The 22,340-nt window shown below is 36.5% G+C and overlaps 1 protein-coding gene and 1 pseudogene across 1 annotated transcript in view; one reads left to right on the top strand and one right to left on the bottom strand.

Moving 5' to 3' along the window:
- Positions 1–658: 658 nt before the first annotated feature.
- LOC123234799 lies at positions 659–1,905 on the bottom strand (annotated as a pseudogene).
- Positions 1,906–13,940: 12,035 nt separating this feature from the next.
- Positions 13,941–22,340, top strand: part of TMEM87B (transmembrane protein 87B) — a 48,261-nt gene continuing 39,861 nt past the window's right edge. The window contains exons 1-3 of the mRNA XM_044659506.1: positions 13,941–14,159; positions 20,022–20,082; positions 20,850–20,941. Coding sequence (XP_044515441.1) covers positions 13,941–14,159; positions 20,022–20,082; positions 20,850–20,941 — 372 coding nt within the window. The remainder of the gene's footprint in view (positions 14,160–20,021; positions 20,083–20,849; positions 20,942–22,340) is intronic.

Here is a 22,340-nt window from a genome sequence, read left to right as displayed (position 1 = left end):
ATAGGTTGGGTGGTGGATACAGTGTGATTACCTAAATAAATACACATATTTCCACATCTTACTACTACTGTCTCATTTCTTGAGATGATATCATAATGTTATGTCCAAAATTAAGGTAAACTGAAGCATATAGTTCCAAGCACAACCAATTTATTGACAGAGCATGAATTTCTCCATAAACAGGGTCTCAGCTCCCTCAGGAAAGCTAAGACTCAGCTCTCTTTTATAAACAAAAGGAAGATCATTTAGAATAGAAGACAGTATCATAGATAGAAAAAAACAGTATGACCAGTTACAAAGCTTATATCATAGGTGCGAGGAATACTATGGCTGCCTGGAAATTGGGAATGAGGGGCTATTCCATCTCTCCCTAAAAATTTCATTGTTTCAGACCACCTGCAAAGGCAGTTTAAAAACAGTGGACCAGACTGTCTTGGATAACAGACCAGACTTCCTGCCATCCATTTGCATCTTTTTTTTTTGAGATCTTTTCCTTTCTTTGCAGAAAATTTTGAAAGCATATAGGGTTGAAGATGTCAAAACAAAATTTAATTTCTTAATATCTAGATAAAACAATCTCAGTCCTTTCTGCCATTCTCATGTTTGTCAATGGCCAAAGTGTTGGTTCTTTCAGTTTAAAGCACAAAAAATGTTACTTTCAAGAATAATTGGATGACTTCCTTCCTGAATCATCTTCTTGTGAGCCTATACTCTTTTGCACAAACTGAGGATTCACTGTGATTTCTTGATCCATGGTTTTGAGTGGCTCATCCAACTCTAAACATTTCACCATCTCCTGATCAGTGTTATGAAGTTTAGATGGATTATTATATTTTTAAGGATTATCATGGAAACTGGCCATACCATCCTTTTGAGTAATACTTGCAAAAATTTCACCATCTTCTATCATGTGAAGGACATATTTTTCAGCCTCCTGAGATCCTGACAACTGTACATGACATGACTTGCCATGTCTTATAATGACAATGTTAAAATTTCTTTGATAGCCTATGAATGTTCTTCTTATAAAGAGAGGACAAACTCTGCTTAACTAGCCCCATACTGTTATCTCTAGTGAAAGCTTCACTATGCTTGTCTGCCAGAATTCTAGTTCTGATGAATTATTGGTTGAATAAATTAGTGCTAATTCATGGTAAGCATCACTAAGGGGTTTAATGAATCTATTTACCATCTAAGAAGTATATTTTGGCAGCTGTTGAACTTTGCCTAGTAATATCAAAGAAACTAGAATATATTTTTTTATATGATTCCAACATAATGTGACTGACTGCCATTGGAATAGGTATGGCCTATTCATAAAAGTAGAGTGCTCTTTCAAAGTACTTTCGCCCCGAGTAGATCATTCCACCATAGTAGTGGTAACATAAAAAGTGCTTTGTGTCATAAGCCCCATTCTCCTTACAAATGTCTACCATATCCACATCCAGGTAGGGGAGGGTAGCAGGCTTGAAGCATTTTGCCAATAAACAAAATTAGCAGAGATATGCATGTACTGAGGGCAGCTGGTTTGTATTCATCTGCATCTTGTCTATGGCTTGTCTGAGGATACCAGTTCCTTACAGGGCCTGTTTTCTTTCCATGAGAGTATTTGTTAACTAGGGGCAAAGACCAGTAAAATTGTCTGTTGCATATGTTCCCCGTTACAAGAGCTGATAAAAAGCTGAACCTGTGAGAATAATGTTCAAAGTCAAGTCACAAACAGAACTGGAAGAACCCCTAAGGAATGCTCCTGTGCATTCAAAGCACCAAGTACTGTATCAAGATGGGATATAATTTTTGCTAACAGTTTTCCATTTTGTTTATCAGTTCACAAAGTTGTGTCATTTGTCCTAGAGCCAAGAGCTGCCTGATACTGTTCATGAATTTCTCCATGGCCAAAGCAATGTTAAGCCCAGGGAGGGAGGGAAAGGGGAATCGGGGACAGGGCAGAGAGAGGCCCAGACTGCAGCAGGGAGCTCTGTAGACTTGCAGTGATTGAACAAGGTGGCCGTCCAACCCACTGTGCAGGAATTCTCCATTTGTAACTATCAAGAATAACAGATTTCCTTGAGGCAAGAATAGAACAGTGATTAGCAGGAGAAATAAACATCTAAACTTAACTCAGAGACAAAGCAGAATTTACAGGAAAGTTGAATTTCCAAAATTAACTCTTAGACAAATGAAACATGACATAAGCAGTTACAAAAATATAGGCAGTGGTATAGAATTGAAATCAATAACAAAATAAAATCGGTTTGATGTTTCCAATTTTCACTAAAAACAAGACCAAAAAAACATCCACCCCATAAACCTGGGGAGCAATGTCCCATAAACATATACAGCATCAGTGGGAAGAGGTGATTCACCCATAGAGCACCCTAGTGGAGAGGAAGACACTTTTAAGGAACAAATATGGTCAAGGTGACACTCCCCACAATGGATAGGTAAAGAATCCCTTTCAAGAGTTAGACATTTTTTTCTATAACTGACTCTCTTCTTGACTTCCAGAGCTCATACTCCTCAAAGATGACTCCAACTCTGCCTTAGTGAGACTTGGTAGAATTATGTTCAGTTTTGGATGCCAAAGTTTAGGAGGAACATCGATAAGTCAGAGAATATCCAGACAAGGAAAATGCAGATGTTATAGGGGTTTGAGTCCGTGTTATAAGAAGATCAGTAGATATATTAGAAGAGAAACAATTAACTGGGGAAAAAATTTCATCAGCAATTTTCTCTGACAAAGGTCTCATATTCAATATAAATGGAACTTAAAAAATCTGTAAGATCACCTGGGACAATTCTGAAGGACTTATGATAAAGAATGCTATCTACCTCCAGAGAAAGAACTGTTGGATTCAGATGCAGATCAAAGCACACTATGTTCCCTATTAGTTTGTTTATGATTTTATTTTGGGGTTTTGGTTTTATGTGAATATTCTCTTACAAAAATAAACAATATGGAAGTATGTTTTGTATGATAATACATGTATAATCCTGCTCAAATGACCACTTCTGAGAGAGGGGAGGAAAGGGAGAGAGGGAGACAATTTGGATCTTTCATTTATAATTTCAGAAAATGTACGTAGAAAATTGTTATTGCATGTAATTGGGAAAATAAAATCTTAAAAAAAAAGATGTGTTCCCTAGGTTCTAAAGAACCAGGAGCACTTGTGGAAGTTGCAAAAAGGTGAATTTTGGCATGACATCTGGGCACATTTCCTAAAAACTAGAATTTTCCAAAAGTGAAATGGGTTGCCTCAAGAAGCAGTGGGTTTTCCTGTCCTTGGAAGATGAACACATGTTGAGTATATTTAAATAGGAATTCATTTAGTTGTAAGGGGACTAGTTAGCTGTTGAGCTTCCTTCCAATGCTAAAAGTTCTGATTCTATGTAAAGTTTAAAATACTATGTCAATACACATTCAGCCCACAAATGTACACAAGCAGGAGTTTTTTATAACAAATTTCTGATTTTACTTGTCCTTTTATCACTTTGTCTCATAAAATTTCAAGGCACTCTATAAAAAAAGGCTCCTTGCTTTCTTGTTGTATGGCATAATATGTTTAAACAGTATATGCATTGATTTCATCTTAATATAGCTTCTGATTATTATTCAGATCTCTTGAAGAACTATTCTTAAAATATTATTACTTAATAAATTAATGCTTTAAATCAATAAAAATTATAAGATCAACAGCCTTCAAAGGATATGAATAGGCAGTTCTCAAAGGAAGAAATTAAGTGATTCGCTATATGAAAAAATACTAGAGAAATGCAAATTAAAGTAACTGAGGTACTATTTGATGGAGAAGAAAACTGTAAACCACTCTAGTATCTTTACCAAAAAAATCACAAATGAAATCACAATGAGTTGGACATGATTGAAACAACTCCACAGCAACACATTCTATTTCATATCCACAAGACTAACAAAGATGACAAAAAAGGGCAAAACGACAATTATTAAGGGGGTTGTGGGAAAACAAGTTCACTATTGGTAACTACTCTATAACTCCAACCAGGTCTGGCCCCCCCAATTCTTTATGTTTCAAAATGACCATTTCCTTTATTTCTCTACTCTCCTCAAAGTCCAAATTGGCTATTTTCAAACAAGGTTAGGAAATAAGCAATTTCTTTCAATATCCCTCTTAATTTTTTTCCTGGAGCACTTTGTCTGGATGCCTTCTTTGCCGCATCATCATAATAACTAGGAATTATATAACATTTTAAGGCTTATAAAGTGCTTTACATGTTATTTTATCCTTACGAAGAGGTACCATTATTACCCCCATTTTACAGATAAAGAAACTGAAGCATAGAGTGGTTTAAGTAACTTGTCCTAGGTCACATAGCTAGGAAGAATTTTGAGGCAGGTTTTGAACTCTGAACTTCTTCATTCTAAATCCAATACTATATCTCTCCTCTGAATAAAGCTGCCTCATCAGGGTCTACTTTGTATTTATTTATGTATATGTATTATTCTCTATAATGTAATTCTCTTGGGAAGAGCAGGGAGAATTTTTTTTAATTTTTAATCTTCTGGAAATTCATACAGTATATTTTCTTTTAGTTTTGCACTTAATAAAAGTGTGCCAAATGGAAGGGATTTGGGAGTAATTAAAGTAATTATGATGTGAGAACCAAATCTCACTGCCCTCCCAGAGATAATTGTCTGACCTTTGTTTTGTCTTCCTTTATATGCCTATATAAATACATCATGGAGTGATGTCTTCACATACATGGATTTTAAGTGAGGCAGAGTTGCAGAAAGTTTTCATTCAAATTCAGTGGCAAGACAAGTCAGGAAAACTGGTGATGGCCCAGGATATCTTGGATGAGCTTGGCCTCTTTAATCTCTGACCAAGTTCTAAATGCTCCACAATCCCTTGACACTCCCTTAACTTACCAATGGGTTTGTTGCTTATTGATTATTCTCAACTTAGTTTAGCTTATCTGTTGAGAAAGTTTACTTGGGTTTGGCTGCTGTGCATGTTACTGCTTTTTGGAGTCACAGGTGAGAGCTGGGTAGCAGGTGTGATTACCTAAATACAGTGTCATTACCTAAATAAATACACATATTTCCACATCTTATTACTACTGTCTCATTTCTTGAGATGATGTCATAATGTTATGTCCAAAATTAAAGTAAACTGAGGCATATAGTTCCAAGCACAAGCAATTTATTGACAGAGCATGAATTTGTCTATAAACAGGGGCTCAGCTCCCTCAGAAAAGCTAAGACTGAAAGAGGGTGACAGCTCTCTTTTATAAACAAAAGGAAGAATATTTAGAATAGAAGACAGTACCAAAGGAGGCAAATCAGCCCTCAAACAGGCTCAGTAAGTCCTCACACCAAAAGTGCTAGTCCTCCTTGAACACCCATATACCCCATACCCTTGCAAAGGTATATGTATGTTAAAAGGAAGATAGCTGGTGAATCCAAAAGCTTCTATTTGGCATTATTTGGTTAGTATGCCATCCCTCTCATTTGGTTCTCTTACTTTGATAAATTATCATTCATATAATGACTCCAAATTATAAGCATATTGTAAGGTCTCTTCTTTTTAGGTTCAATCTCTTAGCAACCTCCTCAGCTTCCATGAATTTAAGCAACATCTCTATGCAGGTCACTTCCAGATCTCCACATTCATCCTTAAATCTCTCCTCTGTGTTCTAGTCCCATATCACCTATGTCAACTGGAGAATTTGACCTGGTAATCCAAAATCTCAAATGCATGTTAAAACTAGATTTTATTATTTTCTCCCACTCTTTCGAAAACACATTTTCCTTCTCAATTTTCTTATTTCTGTCAAAGCTATCAAACTTCCAGTCGCTCAGGTTCACAATCTCAGTATTATCCTTGACACCTTTCTCTCACTCATTCTACATATCCAATTGTTAATTGCCAGAACCTATGGCTTCCCTCTCAAATATGTTTCCTTCTCTCACAGATAGTATCCTACTTTAAGTCCTCATTACCCTTTATCAGAGCTATTGCAATTGGTTTTCTAATTGGCCTTACCTCAAGTCTTTCCCTCTCCAATCTATTCTCAACACAACTGCCAAGCTGACAGTCCCCCACATCAGGTCTAACTATGTAATTCCCCCATTCAATAAATTCCACTGGATCCTTATTGCCTTTAGTATCCATTATAAACCCCTTTGGTATTTAAAGGCTTTGACAATCTGTCTTTAATATATTTTTCAGCCTTTACAATAGATCATTTCCTTTCATGTACTCTGCCACTCAGCAAAACTGGTCTTCTGTTTCTCACACACATTACCATATCTTTTCACCATATCATTGAACTGATTGTCTCCCATTCCTGGAATGCACTCCTTCCTCACCTTCAACTCTTGGAATTCCAAAATTTCCTTTCAGACTCATGTCAGAACCTTAGGTCAGTTTGACCCACTGAGGCAGAAAAGCAGAAGGGAAATCTCAGAGAGAGGCATTTATGCTGTGTCAGATTCTGTAAGGACAGATCTTAATTGCACACAGAACTACAGACTCTTATCTGAGAAGAACTTCTGGCCAGCCATAAAACAGTTTTAGACAATGGAACCTTGGGAATGTTTTAATTAGGCTGAGGTTTCTGGTGCTGTCCCTTCATAAATCCTTAGCTGTATCTCTTTGGACAGGTCTCTTCCTTGGATTGTGTCATTATATATCCTATGAATTATGTAGATCAAAATAACCTATGTATACTTTGAAATATGTAGAACAAAATAGTTTGACATTCCCTTGAATGTAGAGAAACATCTGCATTTCTGTATTCTCTTTCTCTATTTGCTTTGCTGTATCCTATGCTGGCTTAGCACGATTTTGCTGTATATGTGTGAGCTTGACTTTCAATAAACAGAGCTAAGTGAAGCTACCCAGTCTGGCCCCGCCTTATTCATTTACTTCAACTCTAAGAGACCATGGACTTTGCCCCCCACCCAGAGCAGGTCTCTGCAGGGGGCAATAAAAGGCTCAGGTAAAATACAATTTACTTTCCCTCACAACACACTATCATACTTTCCCTTCCCTATTAGTGCCTTCTTTTCCAAAGTAACCTTATGTTTGATTTTTGTATATTCTATAAATAGAGTTGTCTCTCTGAAGAGAATACAAACTCATTGAAGACAGAGACTATTTAATTGTTGTCTTAATAACTCCAGTGCTTAGCACAGAAATTAAGCCCTTGTTGCTTAGTAGGAATTACAGAGAGGATTAAGTTTGGCAAAAAGAAAAATTTTTCTAACAGTAAAGTATTCAAAAGTGAGGTTGGTTGGTTTCTGCAAGGGTAGGTTCTCCAACACTGAAGAAACAAAGGCTGAATGAACACTTGTGAGGGATTCTTATTTAGATAGGGTTAGAGTGGACAATTCCAACTGTGAAATTCTGTCATTCTATGTGGGTGTATAGGATATATATATATAAAATATAGTCTTGTAGTGCCATCTTCTGGTGAAATGTCATATTCTAGAAATGGTTTCACACAGTTTAGAAAAAAAATTTTTTTTAAATCATGACAAGTATAGAGATTAAACAATTGCTTTTATTTTTATTTTTTTATTTTTAATTTTTTAGAAAAAAATTTTTCCATGGTTCCATGATTCACGTTCTTGCTCTCTCCCCAACCCCCCCACCCCCCAGTAGCTGACGCACATTTCCCCTGGTTATATCACCTTTGTGTGTTAATATATGTTAGAAATTATGGATTTCCAGATGGCTAACAGAGGAAAGAACCTTTGAGATGATCAGTTTTTCATGATCTAGAATTTTAGATCGATAGCTTTCATCCTAACAAATGAAAAAAAAAAATGTTATGTGAGTCTTCTGTAATCTTTGTTTCCTTCCTTAGGTAATGTGGTTTGAGGGTTTCCTTCCTTAACTCTATAGAAAGGCAGCTTATAATTATACATATATTTTTAACATTTATTAATATTTATTTTTTAGAAAAGTTAAAATGGTTACATGACTCATGCTCCTACTTTCCCCTTCACGCCTCGTCCTCCCCCCCACCCCTGGCCAATGCGCATTTCCACTGGTTTTAACATGTGTCATTGATCAAGACCTATTTCCATATTGTTGGTAGTTGCATTGGTGTGGTAGTTTCGAGTCCACACCCTCAATTATGTCCACCTCAACCCATGCATTCAAGCAGTTCTTTTTCTTCTGTGTTTCCACTCCTGCAGATCTTCCTCTGAATGTGGGTAACGTTTTTTACCATAAATCCCTCAGAACAGCTTATAATTATATTAATTATACAGGGAAGGAATGCAATATGTGAGTTGACCATCAGATAGTAACTCTGTGGAACAATTTTTCTTAAAGCTGCAATATCCCCTACTATTGGTCACTAGAGGGTGCTCAACCTAAAGATGACCTAGATTGCTACCCATAGGACTGTAATAGGTATAGGCTTTGAAGGTATAAAGGCAGGTTTTTGCAAGTAGATTAGGGAAAGCCTTGGCTGGAAGTCATGGACATTCTGTATAGAATACAGGGGGTAGGGAGGAGAGAGCTAAGCAACAGATATTGCTGTTTTGTGATGGGTTTAGAGCTGAAGTGCAATCAGCAGTCCCTATTTGACCTGGGATCTTGGAGAGTGGTGAAGGTTGTAAAGGCTGAAGACATCATCCTGCAAGTCAACTCTGAGTAGGGAAGAGGCCTGTGTTCTGGTGGACAGTCTGCAGACATCTCTCCCTACCTGGTTACTTTGGATCATCGGGCCGTGGAGGAGTTGGTTCCTGGTATCCTGAAGACATCTCTGGATCAGTTGTGAGACCCCAAATCCAAGCCCTCTTCCTCAGGTCCTTAGCCAAGCTGTCAAACCTGGCAGGTTGGCTTAGGAATTTACACTTTTGACTCCAGTCCTGGGCAGTTAGATATAGTTTCACCTCACCCCCTCTCCTATCCTTTCAGAAAACAATTAAAACTTTTCCCTGTGTGTTTTTCTTCGTACCTTGAAGTTTCCATAGTGTGTATTTATTATACTCTGAGTTTATCCCTTGTCTAGGAGAAGCAGGGTGACAGTTAGGGCCTGTCGCTTCTGTAAACAGTCTTTTCCTTAACAGTAAACCCAGTATTCCTAACTTGGTTTCCCCTACTGTCCATTCCTGTCTCCTACTCACCCCTTCTGAACCCACACATATAATATTTAAGTTAACTCCCCTGGTTTTCCCCATAAGACTACTGAAATTGTAACATCCAATGGCAGGGTTGGTCAGGCCCAGAATTTAATAATAGCTAGATTTTATGTAGTTTTTTAAGTTTTTCAAAGTATTTGACAAACTATTTAATTTTATTTCATCTATTTACCACATTTAGGCATCTTCACTTAACTAAATAGATTAAAATCAATAACAAATGTAGATACATTAAAAATCATATAAAAGCATTTAAAAATTCTTATCTATGAATTTTTCCTCCAGAATACCAGAAGCTATATATGACTTGGGGACTGTGAGCCATTTCTTTTTAGTTATAACGAAGTTCCCTAAAGCTTGAAAACCTTTCAGGGTTTCTGTGCAATTAATAAAACCACTCCTATTATCAAATAAGCAAAAAATTTGTTTTTGAAGGAAAAAAAATGTGTAACTTCCCGTAGAAAGTTGTATCCATCTTCTTTGGGAGAAAATAAAACATAAGGACATCTCTATTAGCAGTAATGAATCACAATGTCTCATAATACTCCATGTTTTTGACTTTGTCTTTGTTCCAGATACAGTGATGTGGAAAATCCATTGCTACCTCTTGATTTATAGTTCATCTTCATATTAGTGGTAATGAGATCTGTTGGGGAAAAAAATCCCAAACTGATCTGAGAACCAAGAGACCTCAGGTCTTGTTGAGGGTTTGTTTCTGGAAAGAATGTTGACCTTTGTTAAGTGATCTAAATTTCCTGTACTTCCACTTCTCAATTTTTAAGAGAGCAATTATAACACTTAACAATATAGTGCTTCAGAGTTTTAAAATGCTTTATTTACATTTTTTCATTTTATATATAACAATGACCCTGTAGAGTTGGCAGAGTATTATTATTGCCATTTTAGAGACAAGGAAACAGATTGAAACAGTTAAAGGTCATTTGCCCAATGTTAAGAAATTGCCCAACTTTGTAGTTTAAAATCTTCTAATCTCATTTAATGTAGTCATATGCTTCAATATTTTAAGGATTCATGATTTCATTTTGATGCATATTGTAAATTTTAATGTTTCTGGGGACAAAAAAAAACAACCCCCTGCTATGCCCCTTAAAACTGAAGATGTTCTTCAGAAGACAACACACACACACACACACACACACACACACACACACACACACACACAGTCCATCATCAGAAATAGTCAAAGTCTTTCCAGCAGGGTAGAACCTAGAGAGTATACTTGACTGGCATTGTCATTAAGAAACCAAGTTTACCTCCATATTAAATGAAGCACTAGAAAAGAATTTGAGCTATATTTCTAAAAGTACTCATGAACTCTTTCTCTTATACATAGTTATGAAAGGTTTTAATTCATTGCTCCTGCTTATTTATGATGGGATCTTTTATAGTTAAGCTTATATAGGGTAGCTAGGTAACACAGTGGATAGAACACTGGGTCTGGAATGGAAGTTCATGCAGTCAGACTCTTTGTAACTAACTCCATTTGGGGTTTTCTTGGCAAAGATACTGGAGTAGTTTGTTATTTCCTTCTATAGCTCAATTTACAGATAAGGAGCTGAGACAAACAGTGTTAAGTGACTTGCCCAAGGTCACATAGCTAATGAGTATCTGAGGCCAGATTTGAACTCAGGAAGATGCCTCTTCCTGACTCCTGGCCTAGTACTCTATCCTCTTCACATGTAAAATTGATATCAAATTGCTTGATTTCTCAAGTTGAGGAGAGAGGTAAGAGAGAGAGAGGATTTGGAATTAAAAAAAATTTTAATGATTGTTAAAAAATTTTATATTTAATTGAGAATATTTCATGAAACAAACGTTTAAAAAAGAAAATACATCTCCTGCCTATAGCTGCAAATGCCTCCCTCCCTCCCCCCTACCAATAGTGTTGGTTATTTATTTGTTGAAAAATACGATTTTTGAAGGTAAGAAGGATTTTTATAAACTGGACCAGAGTGAAGTGAGCAGAACCAGAACAATTTATACAAGATTAACAATGTTGTAAGGGAAAACACTATTCCTAAGGATCTATAAAGAATGCTATTTACCTCCTAACAAAGAAATGAATTTGGGATGGAGAAAGTAACATATTTTTAGTCATAGCCAAACTATGCAAACTTTGCTAAAACAATATAGAAAAAGAAGGAAAAGCGGGTCATTAAAACATTTTTTAAAAATAAAAGAAGAGAACAAAAGAAAGGGCAGAAGGAAACACAGAATAGCACATCTTAGAGGTTATGTAGTGAAAAATTAAGATTACTCTCAGCCAGGCACTGATTAAGCATATAGGATACAAATTACAAATAAAAATGTTCATTTTCATGTGCAATCTTCTTTTACTGTTCTACTTTGTAGTTAATAATTTTATTTATTTGTAGGTTAATAATTTATTAAACTATATATTTTCAAAGTTATTTAAAATATATTTGATATTAAAATATTTAAATGTATTTGAGATATATTTATTTAGTACTTACAAAATTTGTTAAATATATTTGTCATATATTTACTTGTATTACAATTTTATGTTGTTTTATATTTTATTATTGTTATATTTTAATACATTTATTTATTTTTATATAAATACATTTTATATTTGTTTTTGTTTATTTAAAAATAATTTTAATTTGTGGAGATGATCATTTGATTTGGTGTCAAGTTCAGAATATAAAAATAAAATTAAAAAAGCATATTAGTAGAATGTGCTTTACATACAGCTGTATAATAAATATTTGATGAACTGATCATATTTTAAGATAAAAGTTTTGTTAAATTGGTTTGGGTGGAAGCAAGAAAGTGGAGAAAGCTAAAATTACTCTCAGGAAGTCTGGTGGGGAAGGGAAAATAGTCTGGGAAAAAAAGGATGATAGCTACTTCAGGCTTCAAGGTCAGAAGACTGTTTTTTATCTTTGTTGCTTAAATATTAGAGAGGGAGTATAATTAATGGAATGAGAGCCAGCATTGGAGTCAGGAAGACCTAGGTTAAAATTGAGCCTCATACACATAAGCAACATTTTTATGGACAAGTCATTCAGTCAACTCCCTAAAACTATAAATTATAGGTGAGTTGCCCAGCTATACCAGTGGAAATAGTTTCTCTACCTAGGATTCACTACACCAATGAAATCACACAACCAGACACCTATAAATAAATAAGACCTACATTTGTAGGCAGAAAAGAATAAGTCTTTGGAAAGTGAAGAGGGGATAGGTGATGGAAGGAGATGGATCTTGAGTACAGACAGAGAGATTAGCCTTGACATGAAATCTGGAGTGAATGGAATGGGTGGATGAAGAAAGACAGGAAAATATGGGGTAAAAGGAAGCAAGTCAAGTAGGTACATGAAAAACCAAGATACATTTTTTTGTATGTATGAAGCATAGTTTATATGAATGTGATTAATCGATCCTTCTTACTAACATACCTTCTCTGTGATGCTTTTGCACTTATTCAAATATTCAATACTGCAAAAAAAGCAACAAAAAGCAAACTTAAAAAAAAATCTAAAATCAGTTTTGTAGAAGTAGCAACAAATTGTTTTTTCCTTTTTCTCCCTACTTCTTAGCAGTGCCTTGACAAATAGATTGCACTTAAAATGCTTTAAAATTCTGCTTTTTTTAAACCTCTTGTTCTGTTCAGTTTTTGAAGGTTGGTTTTTGTCACCATTAGCAATCATCATTTTTACAGCCTGCTCCTCCCCCAACCATTTACCACTTTCTACAATCATCAACAATTCTATGCTTCAGGTTTCCTCAAAATACAGAGAGAAATTCAGAATTTTAATGTTGAGCTAGGGTAAGCAAAGTAAGACTTTCTTTAAGAAGCAGCAGATTTTTCAGCAAATACATTAGTGGTGATGCAGGACAACCAGACACCAGGAGCTTTGCATTCCAATCCTTTGCTTCTTGCAAATTATGAGTGCCAAATGGAAAATCACTTTATTATTGTCACTGTCACTACCACTACTAACATCCCATTTTCCATCAATCTGGAGGCAGGGAGGCATAAACACTCTACTGGTTGTCCTAAAAGCTTGAGTAGGACTTAGAGCTTATTTTACACGGAGGTTTTAAAACTAAGCTTTAAGGGCAGCTAGTTGACTTGAGAGCCAGGCCTAGAGATGGAAGGTCCTGCATTCAAATATGAACTCAGGTACTTCCCAACTGTGTGACCCTGGGCAAGTCACTTAAACCTTACTGCCCAGCCCTTACCACTCTTCAGTCTTATAGTATTGCTTCTAAGGTAAGAGGTTAAAAAACACTCAACTAAGCTGTGATGGCTTTAAAACTGCACCCCGACCTTTGAGACACCCCGTATTTGCAGCTCCTGCTGTTCAGTCACTGGAATCGGATCCTTCCGTGCCAAGGCTTCTGAGGCCTGTCAAATCGTCAGTCCTTCTTAGCGCTCTGAAGCCGTCCGGGCATCCATTCTGGGGTTCTCTGGTCTCTTCTACTCATTCTCATTCTCACAGTTTCTAGAATCTCACTGCCATCCATCCTTCAGTTTTGAAACTTTGCATAGAGGGTTCGGATGCCCGGGTCGTGGCCTAGTGAGAGTCTAGCCCTCCCGAACCCGGGTTTCCTTCCTCCCACCACAGGGGGATTTCGGAAACAGTCTTCACCTTCCCCAACTCCAGGACTGGGGTTCCCGCGAGTGCACAAAAGGCTACGGCGGGGTCAGGGGGCGGGGCCGCCGCGTGGCAGGTGAGGGCTCGAGGGGGGGGCGGAGGCTAGTGGGTGGAGCGGGCGTCACGCGGGCAGCAGGTGAGGCCTCTGCGTCAACATGGCCGCCTGCTGCCAACTCCGGGGGAAGCGGCTCCCGGATCCTAACCGGAGCAGCCGTGGTCCCCGCCCCTCCCGCCGCCGCTTTTGCAGTTCGCCACACCGGCTCCCCCCCGGCCACCGCAGCGCGCTTTCGCTGCTGCTCTTCCTCCTCTGCTGGCTGTGCGGAAGCGCGGGGGCCGCCCCGGAGCCAGGGCGCTGGGCCGTTACCGTCAGCAATGTAAGTGGAGGCTCCAGGAGGCGAGGCCGGGGGCTGGATGCGGTGCCTTTCCGGCCTCCCGGAAGCCGCAGGAGCTCAGTCTATTCCCCCTTCTCTTCTAATCCCCTTTCTACGTCAAAGCCAAGGTCAAGGCCCTCACAGACCCTCCCTGTGTGGAGGCTCGCCATTGGAGTCTATGGGCGGGTATAGATCGGAGCCTTACATCGTAGGACCCCGGCAACGTGTTTAAGAGGCCTGGGGTGCGGAGGCAACATACCCCTTAACTCACAGCCACCCCGCTTGCAGCTTGGGTGGAATCGCATCTGGAGGTGGGCTGCAAAACTGGTCCCAGAGGACGATACATCCCTGGCCTGGGCTTTAAACTCACAGTTGCTTGCATTGACTTCAGAGAGAATAGCCTATTGGTGGAGGTTTTTTGTTTGTTTGTTTGTTTTTGTTTGGAGTGCTTGCCTTGGATTCTGGAAGACATGTTCAAAGCTAACTTCTGACTGCCAACAAGCATTTATATTATCTACCTATCAAGAGCTTACTTTATGTTAGCTGTCTGAGTTCCTTGCTCTCAAGGAGCTCACATTTGAATGGGGGAGAGTACATGCAAATAACTATGTATGTAAGCTGTATATCGAGTAGATCAAATGTAGTCTAGTCTAAAAGGGAGGCTTTAGCAATTTGAGTCATACTTTAGAATCTTAAAGGAAGCCAAGGGAGATGGAGTAAGGGAAGGATCATGTTCCAGGCACAGGGAGCAGCCATGCAAAGGCAGGGATGGAGGACTAACTTGTCTTGTTTGTTGACCTGCCAGTAATTAGGCCAGTATAGCTGGATTCTGGTGTATAAAGGGGAGTAAAATGTAAAAAGAGGCAGCTCAGTGGCTAGTGAGCTAGGCTTGGGGTCTGGTCAAATTTGACCTCAGGCTCTTACTAATACTTAACTTCCAGTTTGCTCTAATCCAGTGGAGAAGGAAATGGGAAATCACTAATATCTTTGCCAAGAAAACCCCGTAATGGGTCACAGAGTCATACAGTACTGAACATCAACTTATTTTAAAGTATAAGAACACTGGAAAGGCAAGATGGATTCAGATTATGAAGAGCTTTAAATGACAAAGGATTTTGTTGTTGATATTGGAGGTAATAGGGAGCCACTGGAGCTGAGAGTGAGGAGGAAGAAGTTTTGACCTGGGAAGACTTTGGATAAATGACTTTTGAAGCTAAAGATGGATTTTAGAGATGAGAGACAGGGGATACCTCCAGTTAGAAGGCTAGGCATGTTGTGATGACACTAGCTTTGTGACCCTAGCAAGTTGATGGGATCATAGATTTTGAATTGGAAGGAAAAAGACCATCTAATTCCACTTTTTAATCTTAACAGGTAAGGCACTGAGACAGAGTTTAAGTGACTTGCCCAAGGTCAAATAGGTAGTGGAACAGGAATTTGAACCTGCATTCTCATTGCAAGTCCAGTACTGTCTGGACATATTCCACAATGTCTGTGTATGCTTTAAGCAATTCCTTAGGAATTATTTACCAAATTTTAGGTTGGTGGTGGGAATTTTCATACTGGGAATCATAGCATAGATTTAGAGCTGGAAAGGTTCTTGAAAGTCATCCAGTCCAATTGTATCATTTTACAGATAATGAATTGTAAATCATACAAGTGACAAATATGAGGAATTTGAAATAGTGACTTCAAATTCAAGATGTAATTTTACTTGTACATTTTGTATGCTGTCTGGCACATAGTAAATGTGCTTGTTGACTGGCTTTTAATAAATATATAATTTACTCATAGATTATGACTATCACTATTTCTGAATATACAAAGGTAGAGGGAAAAGTTTTTGAGGGAGTGTTTGAAAGGGTTAATTTTAGAGTGAGTAGGTGAAAATGTCTTAACAAGAGAACACCATGAGAAAACATGGAAAGGAAATGCATAGGAGAATAGCAATTATTTTATTTTATTTTTCAAACCCCTACTTTCTGTCTTAGAATCAGTATTATATATTGGCTACAAGTTAGAAGAATGGGAAAGTCTAGACCAGTGATGGCAAACCTCTGACACATGTGTTAGCACTGACACACAAAGCCATTTTCGATGACACACTGCCGCATACAGAGAAGCAGGGGGCCGAATGCCGAGGCTGAAACATTTGCTGTAGTGTAGTATAGACACTCTATGCACTGTAGATGACAATTCTACCTATATTAATATACCTATTTTGGTTTATTAAGTACAGTTATATATTACAATTATACATTTTTGTTATTTAAACTATCATGAAATTATGGGTTTTTTTTCTCAAAGTGACATGCCACACAAGTTATGCTCAGTTATTTGGCAAATTTTGACACACCAAGCTCAAAAGGTTGCCCATCACTGGTCTAGGCAATGGAGGTTAAGTGACTTGCTGAGAGTCACCTAGTTAGGAAATGAGGACAGATTTGAACCCAGGACCTCTCATCTCTAGGCCTGGCTCTCAATCCACTGAGCCACCTAGCTGCCCTTGGAGAGTAATTATAAAATACAAAAAAGGAAAGGGTAGAGTTGTGGGAAATTTTTGCAGAGAAGGCAGAAGAGAAGATGGTTATCTTTTCCTTTTCATAGATCAGATGCTTTGTCATGGATCCAGGAGTTGGATGAGAGCAGTGTTTTCTCCATTGGAGATAGATTAGTTTGATGTTTTGACTTAATCTCAATACTGATATATACTCAGCTAGACCTTGAATATATTTCTAGGAGTTATAAGAATCTCTTTCTGCATTAAAGCTAACAGAGAAATTTATAGTTATCATTGCAGTAGAGTGGTAGAAGTAAAATGGCTCATGAATACTCTTATTTGTATTTTTCATGTCTGCAGTGTTTCTACAGAATCATAAACTTTGTAAATGCAGAGCACCACATTTATTACTTCCTATAAGCTTGATTAAAGATTTCTTGAAGTGGAGACATTAATTTGCCATTGAACTTTGGGGACAAATAATTTCCTGTTCTTAATTGTCTTAAGTTTTGCCATTTATATAACAAATTAAAAATAAAGTCAGAAGTAATTAAATATACAGTCTCAGAGAAGAAAGGAAAGAAGGATTACTGAAGGAGCTAAGATCTCACTTGTAACTGAACATTCTGTATGAGGTACTTCCTGAAAAGGGAGGGGACATGTGCTCTTTTAAGGAAAAAAACAAAACAATAAATAGCATTGGTTTATGACTTCTTAAAGGGAGATAACCATTAGAAAGCATAGAAAGATCCTTGGTCCTTAGTCTACTTCTCTCTCCATTAGTTCCTCTAACTCTCCAAAACGACTATACTACACATATAATAATAGGTACATTATAGGAAGTGTAATAGGCCAGAACTTCCCAAGCAAAATCCACAAAGGAAGCCAGCAATAAAACCTGTAATATACATATTACTTTTTTTTACACATACATAATATTGAAAAAAAAACCTTAGTAAAACTATGGCCTTAAATGTGTATATATGTATGTATGCATACACACACACACACACCCCAAAATATTGATAACCAGAAAGGCAAACTGGGAACCCTAACTTAAGGAGGAAAATTTGATATCAAAGTAATCACTGAGACATTGGATAAAACCTTTGATGACAATATAGCTTTGAAAAGGTTATTGTATTCCTGATTCAATAGGAACAGATTGTGTGGGAGTTTAGGTGGGAGAATAGGTACAACATATATATTAAGAGGACATAACTTATTTATTTAAATAAACCTAGCAACTAGCGATATATATATGGTGCAGGATTTTTTCATGCTTTATAGAGTTCCTCTGTTAGTTCTTGATTCTGTTAGTTCATGATGTGGGTCTCTAGGTCCTTATGAAGTAAAAGGGCATTCAGTATCATTGATCAGTCACGCTTATACCTGTCAAGTTAAAATTGTGACTTATCACCAGAAAGTAGGCTTGGTGTATGTTTGTGGTGTATGTTTGTTTTTTTAACTGCAACACAGCTTATATGCTAAGGGGCTAAGAGGATGGACAAAGGTGGAGAGAGTATTCACATTGATCAAATTATGGATCTGTAGTTGTATTGAAGCATATTCTTGGAGATAAGTGTCAGATAAGTAGAGATAAGTATGTTTTCAGGGTATCTACAGAATATTTCAGTGCAGAGACAGACATTTGTTCAAACATGAAGATGAAAGATGAGATGAAAATAATGAAAGGGAAATAGTCATTCTTTACTAGTCACATACATTTTCATAGAACTAATTAATGTCTGAAGGAAATTAGGCCAAGCTTAATAGGAAGCAATTAGCAATTTTTATTAATATTTTGTATTTTAGAAGTTAAATTCATCCATGTGATTACTTACTCCCTCCACCAATATAGATTACAGCTCCTTTAAGCCTTGGCAGATGACCCCTTGAATTGCCCTGGATACACATTTCATCATTTATTGGATAACCTCCTGATCAAAGACTTAGAGCTTGAGGGGCTCTAGGGCTGTAATCTAACCTCTTCCTTTTATGTATGAGGAAACTGAGACCTGAATGGGTAAGTAACTTAATGGCAAGATTTGACAGGACCAAGTCAGGATTTGGACCCACTGACTCCAAATTTTCAGTGATTTTAGTTAGGCTTGTGACAAAAACAGTGTTGACTGTGATAAAACATTTCCTGTTACAATTGGAGATTGCAAAGGAATCCGAAGATATTCAAAGAAAATATTTTTCTAGTATTTTGTTCCTTACATCTTGCTCCATTACAAATGATTTTTCCTTTTTAAATACAATTTTAAGAGCAGACTACATAATAGCATGTTCTTATGCTGCTAAACAAATGGAAACTAAAATAAATAAAGGATTGTAATATGGTAACTTTCTTGAAGTGAGATGGAAATATGCAACAGTAGAGCTTTTTGACTCTACAATTTTCAAAGAAAATTTACTTCTGATTTTGAAAAGCTTCTTTGGATTCAGCTACCCTATTCTAGGAACCTTTTAACAGGTGGAACTTGAAGCCTTTCCAGGTGTTGTTTGTTGGCAGAGACTTGTAGAGAACCTTTAGGTTTTATGATGAAAAAGATAACCAATACCATTCATCTTGATTATGCTAATAGTTAATTAAGTATATATGCAAAATAATGGGCAGAAAACTTGCATGTTGTTAAGGTATTAGATAATGCACATATAGTTTTGACGATAAGCAATTAAAATGTACCCTATGATTTCTTTCAAATAAATACAGTCTTCATAGAAAAAAATAACTTTTGGTGCTTTAAAATATGCAGTTTTATATGACTAGGTAGCATGAGAAAAATTATCAAAACTCTGGTCTTGCTTCTGTATTTACTGGACCACCCTGGTCTATCAAAAAAGAAGGAAATTTCAATTCTTCTCAGCATTTGTTAAAAATCAGATTAGTTATTTTATTGTGGTTTAGGCCAGTATCACTTAGCCTTATAGTTATATGAGGGAAATGGACTTCTGTTCCTGAAAGTTTTTAGAACATGTCCTGAGGGTTGTAGAATTGGATTCAAATTAATCTATGCTTCTTTACAAATTGATGTCCCATCATATCTACTTGGGATCATGACTTACCTTTAACTGGCAAAAAAAAAAAATGAATTTGCAGTATCTTTGCACAATGCCTGGCACATAGTAGATGCTTAATAAATGTTTATTGATTAGTTGACTGATACTTGTTTCTGAACAGCTACTAAGGCAGCCATCTTTCCAGTATTTATTTTCAGATCACATGCTTATTGTGCAGTTTTATATATATTCTGTAGCAAAATGAAATGCTTTAATTTTAAGCAGTAAAGAAAAGGTTTAAATAACAAGCTCTTTAAATACCTTTAAGACTAATATAACATTTTAATTTTTCTTTGTAGGGATCAAGACCATTAATATTTAGGAAAACTATGTTTAATTCTACTGAAATCAAACTTAAAAGTAAGTATAACACTATTGAGAGATGGTTTTTTTCCTAAAGACATATTTTAGCAACTTTATAAGGTTTTAACTTGAAATGTTATAATTTCCAAGGCTGAATTTTTCTGAGTCACACAGTTCCCATAGTCATAATCCCATTAGCTAAAAAATTAGAGATGTCTGTTTTTTTTAAAACTTATCTTTTTCTTTCAATTATATATTATTAGGAGAGGCAGCAAAGCAAAGTAGGAAAATGTCCAGACTGGGAATAAGAGAATCAGATTCTAGTCTTTGCTAGTTTTGGGATGTTGAACAGATTATTTAATCTCTGTTTTCTTTCATCTGTAAAATGAAGAATTAGATGATCTCTAAAGTCTCTTGATAGTAATCCTCCATTCTGTATTAATCTAGAAGGATTTAGTCATTTTTCTTTTCTCTGTGGAAAAGAATTACTAATTGAAGGAGTTTTGCATTTTCAACTGTGCTGCCTTTGTCTTTATGGATGAGTGCATAGAAAACAATTGTAGGATGATATGAGACTTGGTGGATCAAATAGATTAGCCTGATAACAGATATACATGACTCTTACATTGGATTTAATCTGTGTTAGCAACATTTAAGTTTGTGCAGTATTTTAATTATGTTATTTACCTTTTTTTGGATTGAATAAATTGTTTTTATTGAGTGAAAGCATTAAGCACTTCAAAATGGGTTACTTAGAAAAATACTTTGTTTGAATTTGTAATTGATATTTTCAATGTAAAATGAGATTCTTTCTTTCTAAACAGTTAAGTCATTCAGCTGTCCTGAGCCTGTGAATTTTACCATAGAATGGCATTTGAAATATCATGCATGTCACAATGAATATACTAAGATGGAAGTAAGTAAAACACAAATGTTTTAAGGATTGTGCTGCTAATTAGAATTGGTGGGGACCAGGAATATATTAAAATATTAGAGTGTCAGATTAAAAGATAAGGGCTTTACATTTAATTTAAGCAAGCAAGCCCTCATCCCTAGAACATTTGTTCTTCATCTATATCTTTTTGGATCCATATGGTCCTTGAAGGCTAAACTTATTGCTATGTTTTTCTTGAAATTTCTTTGATTCTCTAGGATACTACCTTCCCAGTTGTTATTGTTCTTTCCCCTCTCAAATTACCTTTTGTATACTTACCTGTGTATATATTGAACCCTACAGCAGAATATTAGCTCCTTGAGTGTCCAGATCTATTTATTCTTTCTGATAAGGACTGCTTAGTTGATAAGTAAATAATGGGACATGGGAGACGATCTTGACAGTTAACTCATAGCTGCTTCTCCGAAGTGTCATTGAGTCACAAGTTTATTATATATGAAAATTCAAACTCCCTTTCACCCAAAAACACAGAGTTTTACAGCTTCAGAGACATTGCAATAAGTTTAGGCAACACACAGAAACCTCAGAAACTTCAAGGTGAAGATAAGAGTACAAGGTTGGATTGTAGCTGCCTCATTATCAGTTAAGCCTGGGAATATTTTGCTGGGTCTGGAAGCCCCTGAATTTTTCAGCCTTGAATGTCTAAAACCATTTTTTGAGACCCAGCAGCTGCATTCCTGACCAAAGGGGAGAATGTTAACCTTTTGGCTGCCGGTTTGCTAAGAGCTTAAAGCTTTCTAATAAGGAAAGGTGTGGATCAGAAAAGGAGTCAAAAGAGGAGTCTCAAATTTTTATCTATTTGATACTCTGTTTTTCTTATTGGCTTCCCACACTTGAGGACAAGGGATTTCTTTTTCTGTCTTTGTTTCTCTGGCATCTAGCACAGAGTTTTCAGTTTAATAGACAATTAAAAGAGTTTAATTTATTGTCCTAATTTTGCCACTAATTTGAGATTTCAGATTAAGTCAATTAAACTGTCTTTCTAGAATACTAATCCCCTAACTTCTTCACCAACATAATATAAAAAAGTTAAATTAATAAAAATATAAGAAAAACAATTTTTCTCCAGATGAACTTTAAAAATTAAGAACAGAGATCATAAGACTTTAATAAATGTTTCAGTTCCATATTATGGCTCAGTTAAGAAAGAAAATATTTAGGAGAAAGAAGAGAACAAATATTTTAAGTGAAAGGGGAGTGAGAAAGAGGAAGAATGACAAAGGAATGGGAAAGAAGAAAAATTGGCATTCCCTAACTTGCATCTAAGGAAATAAATATCTTTGTCACCTCCTTCATATAATTCTAAATTGCTTTCCAGAATGGTTAGATCAATTCATAACTGCACCCAACAGCATTTCAG

Source organism: Gracilinanus agilis, chromosome 2 (assembly GCF_016433145.1).
Source record: "Gracilinanus agilis isolate LMUSP501 chromosome 2, AgileGrace, whole genome shotgun sequence".
In the NCBI taxonomy this organism is placed as follows: Eukaryota; Metazoa; Chordata; class Mammalia; order Didelphimorphia; family Didelphidae; genus Gracilinanus; species Gracilinanus agilis.
This window is presented reverse-complemented; position numbering and strand designations above follow the sequence as displayed.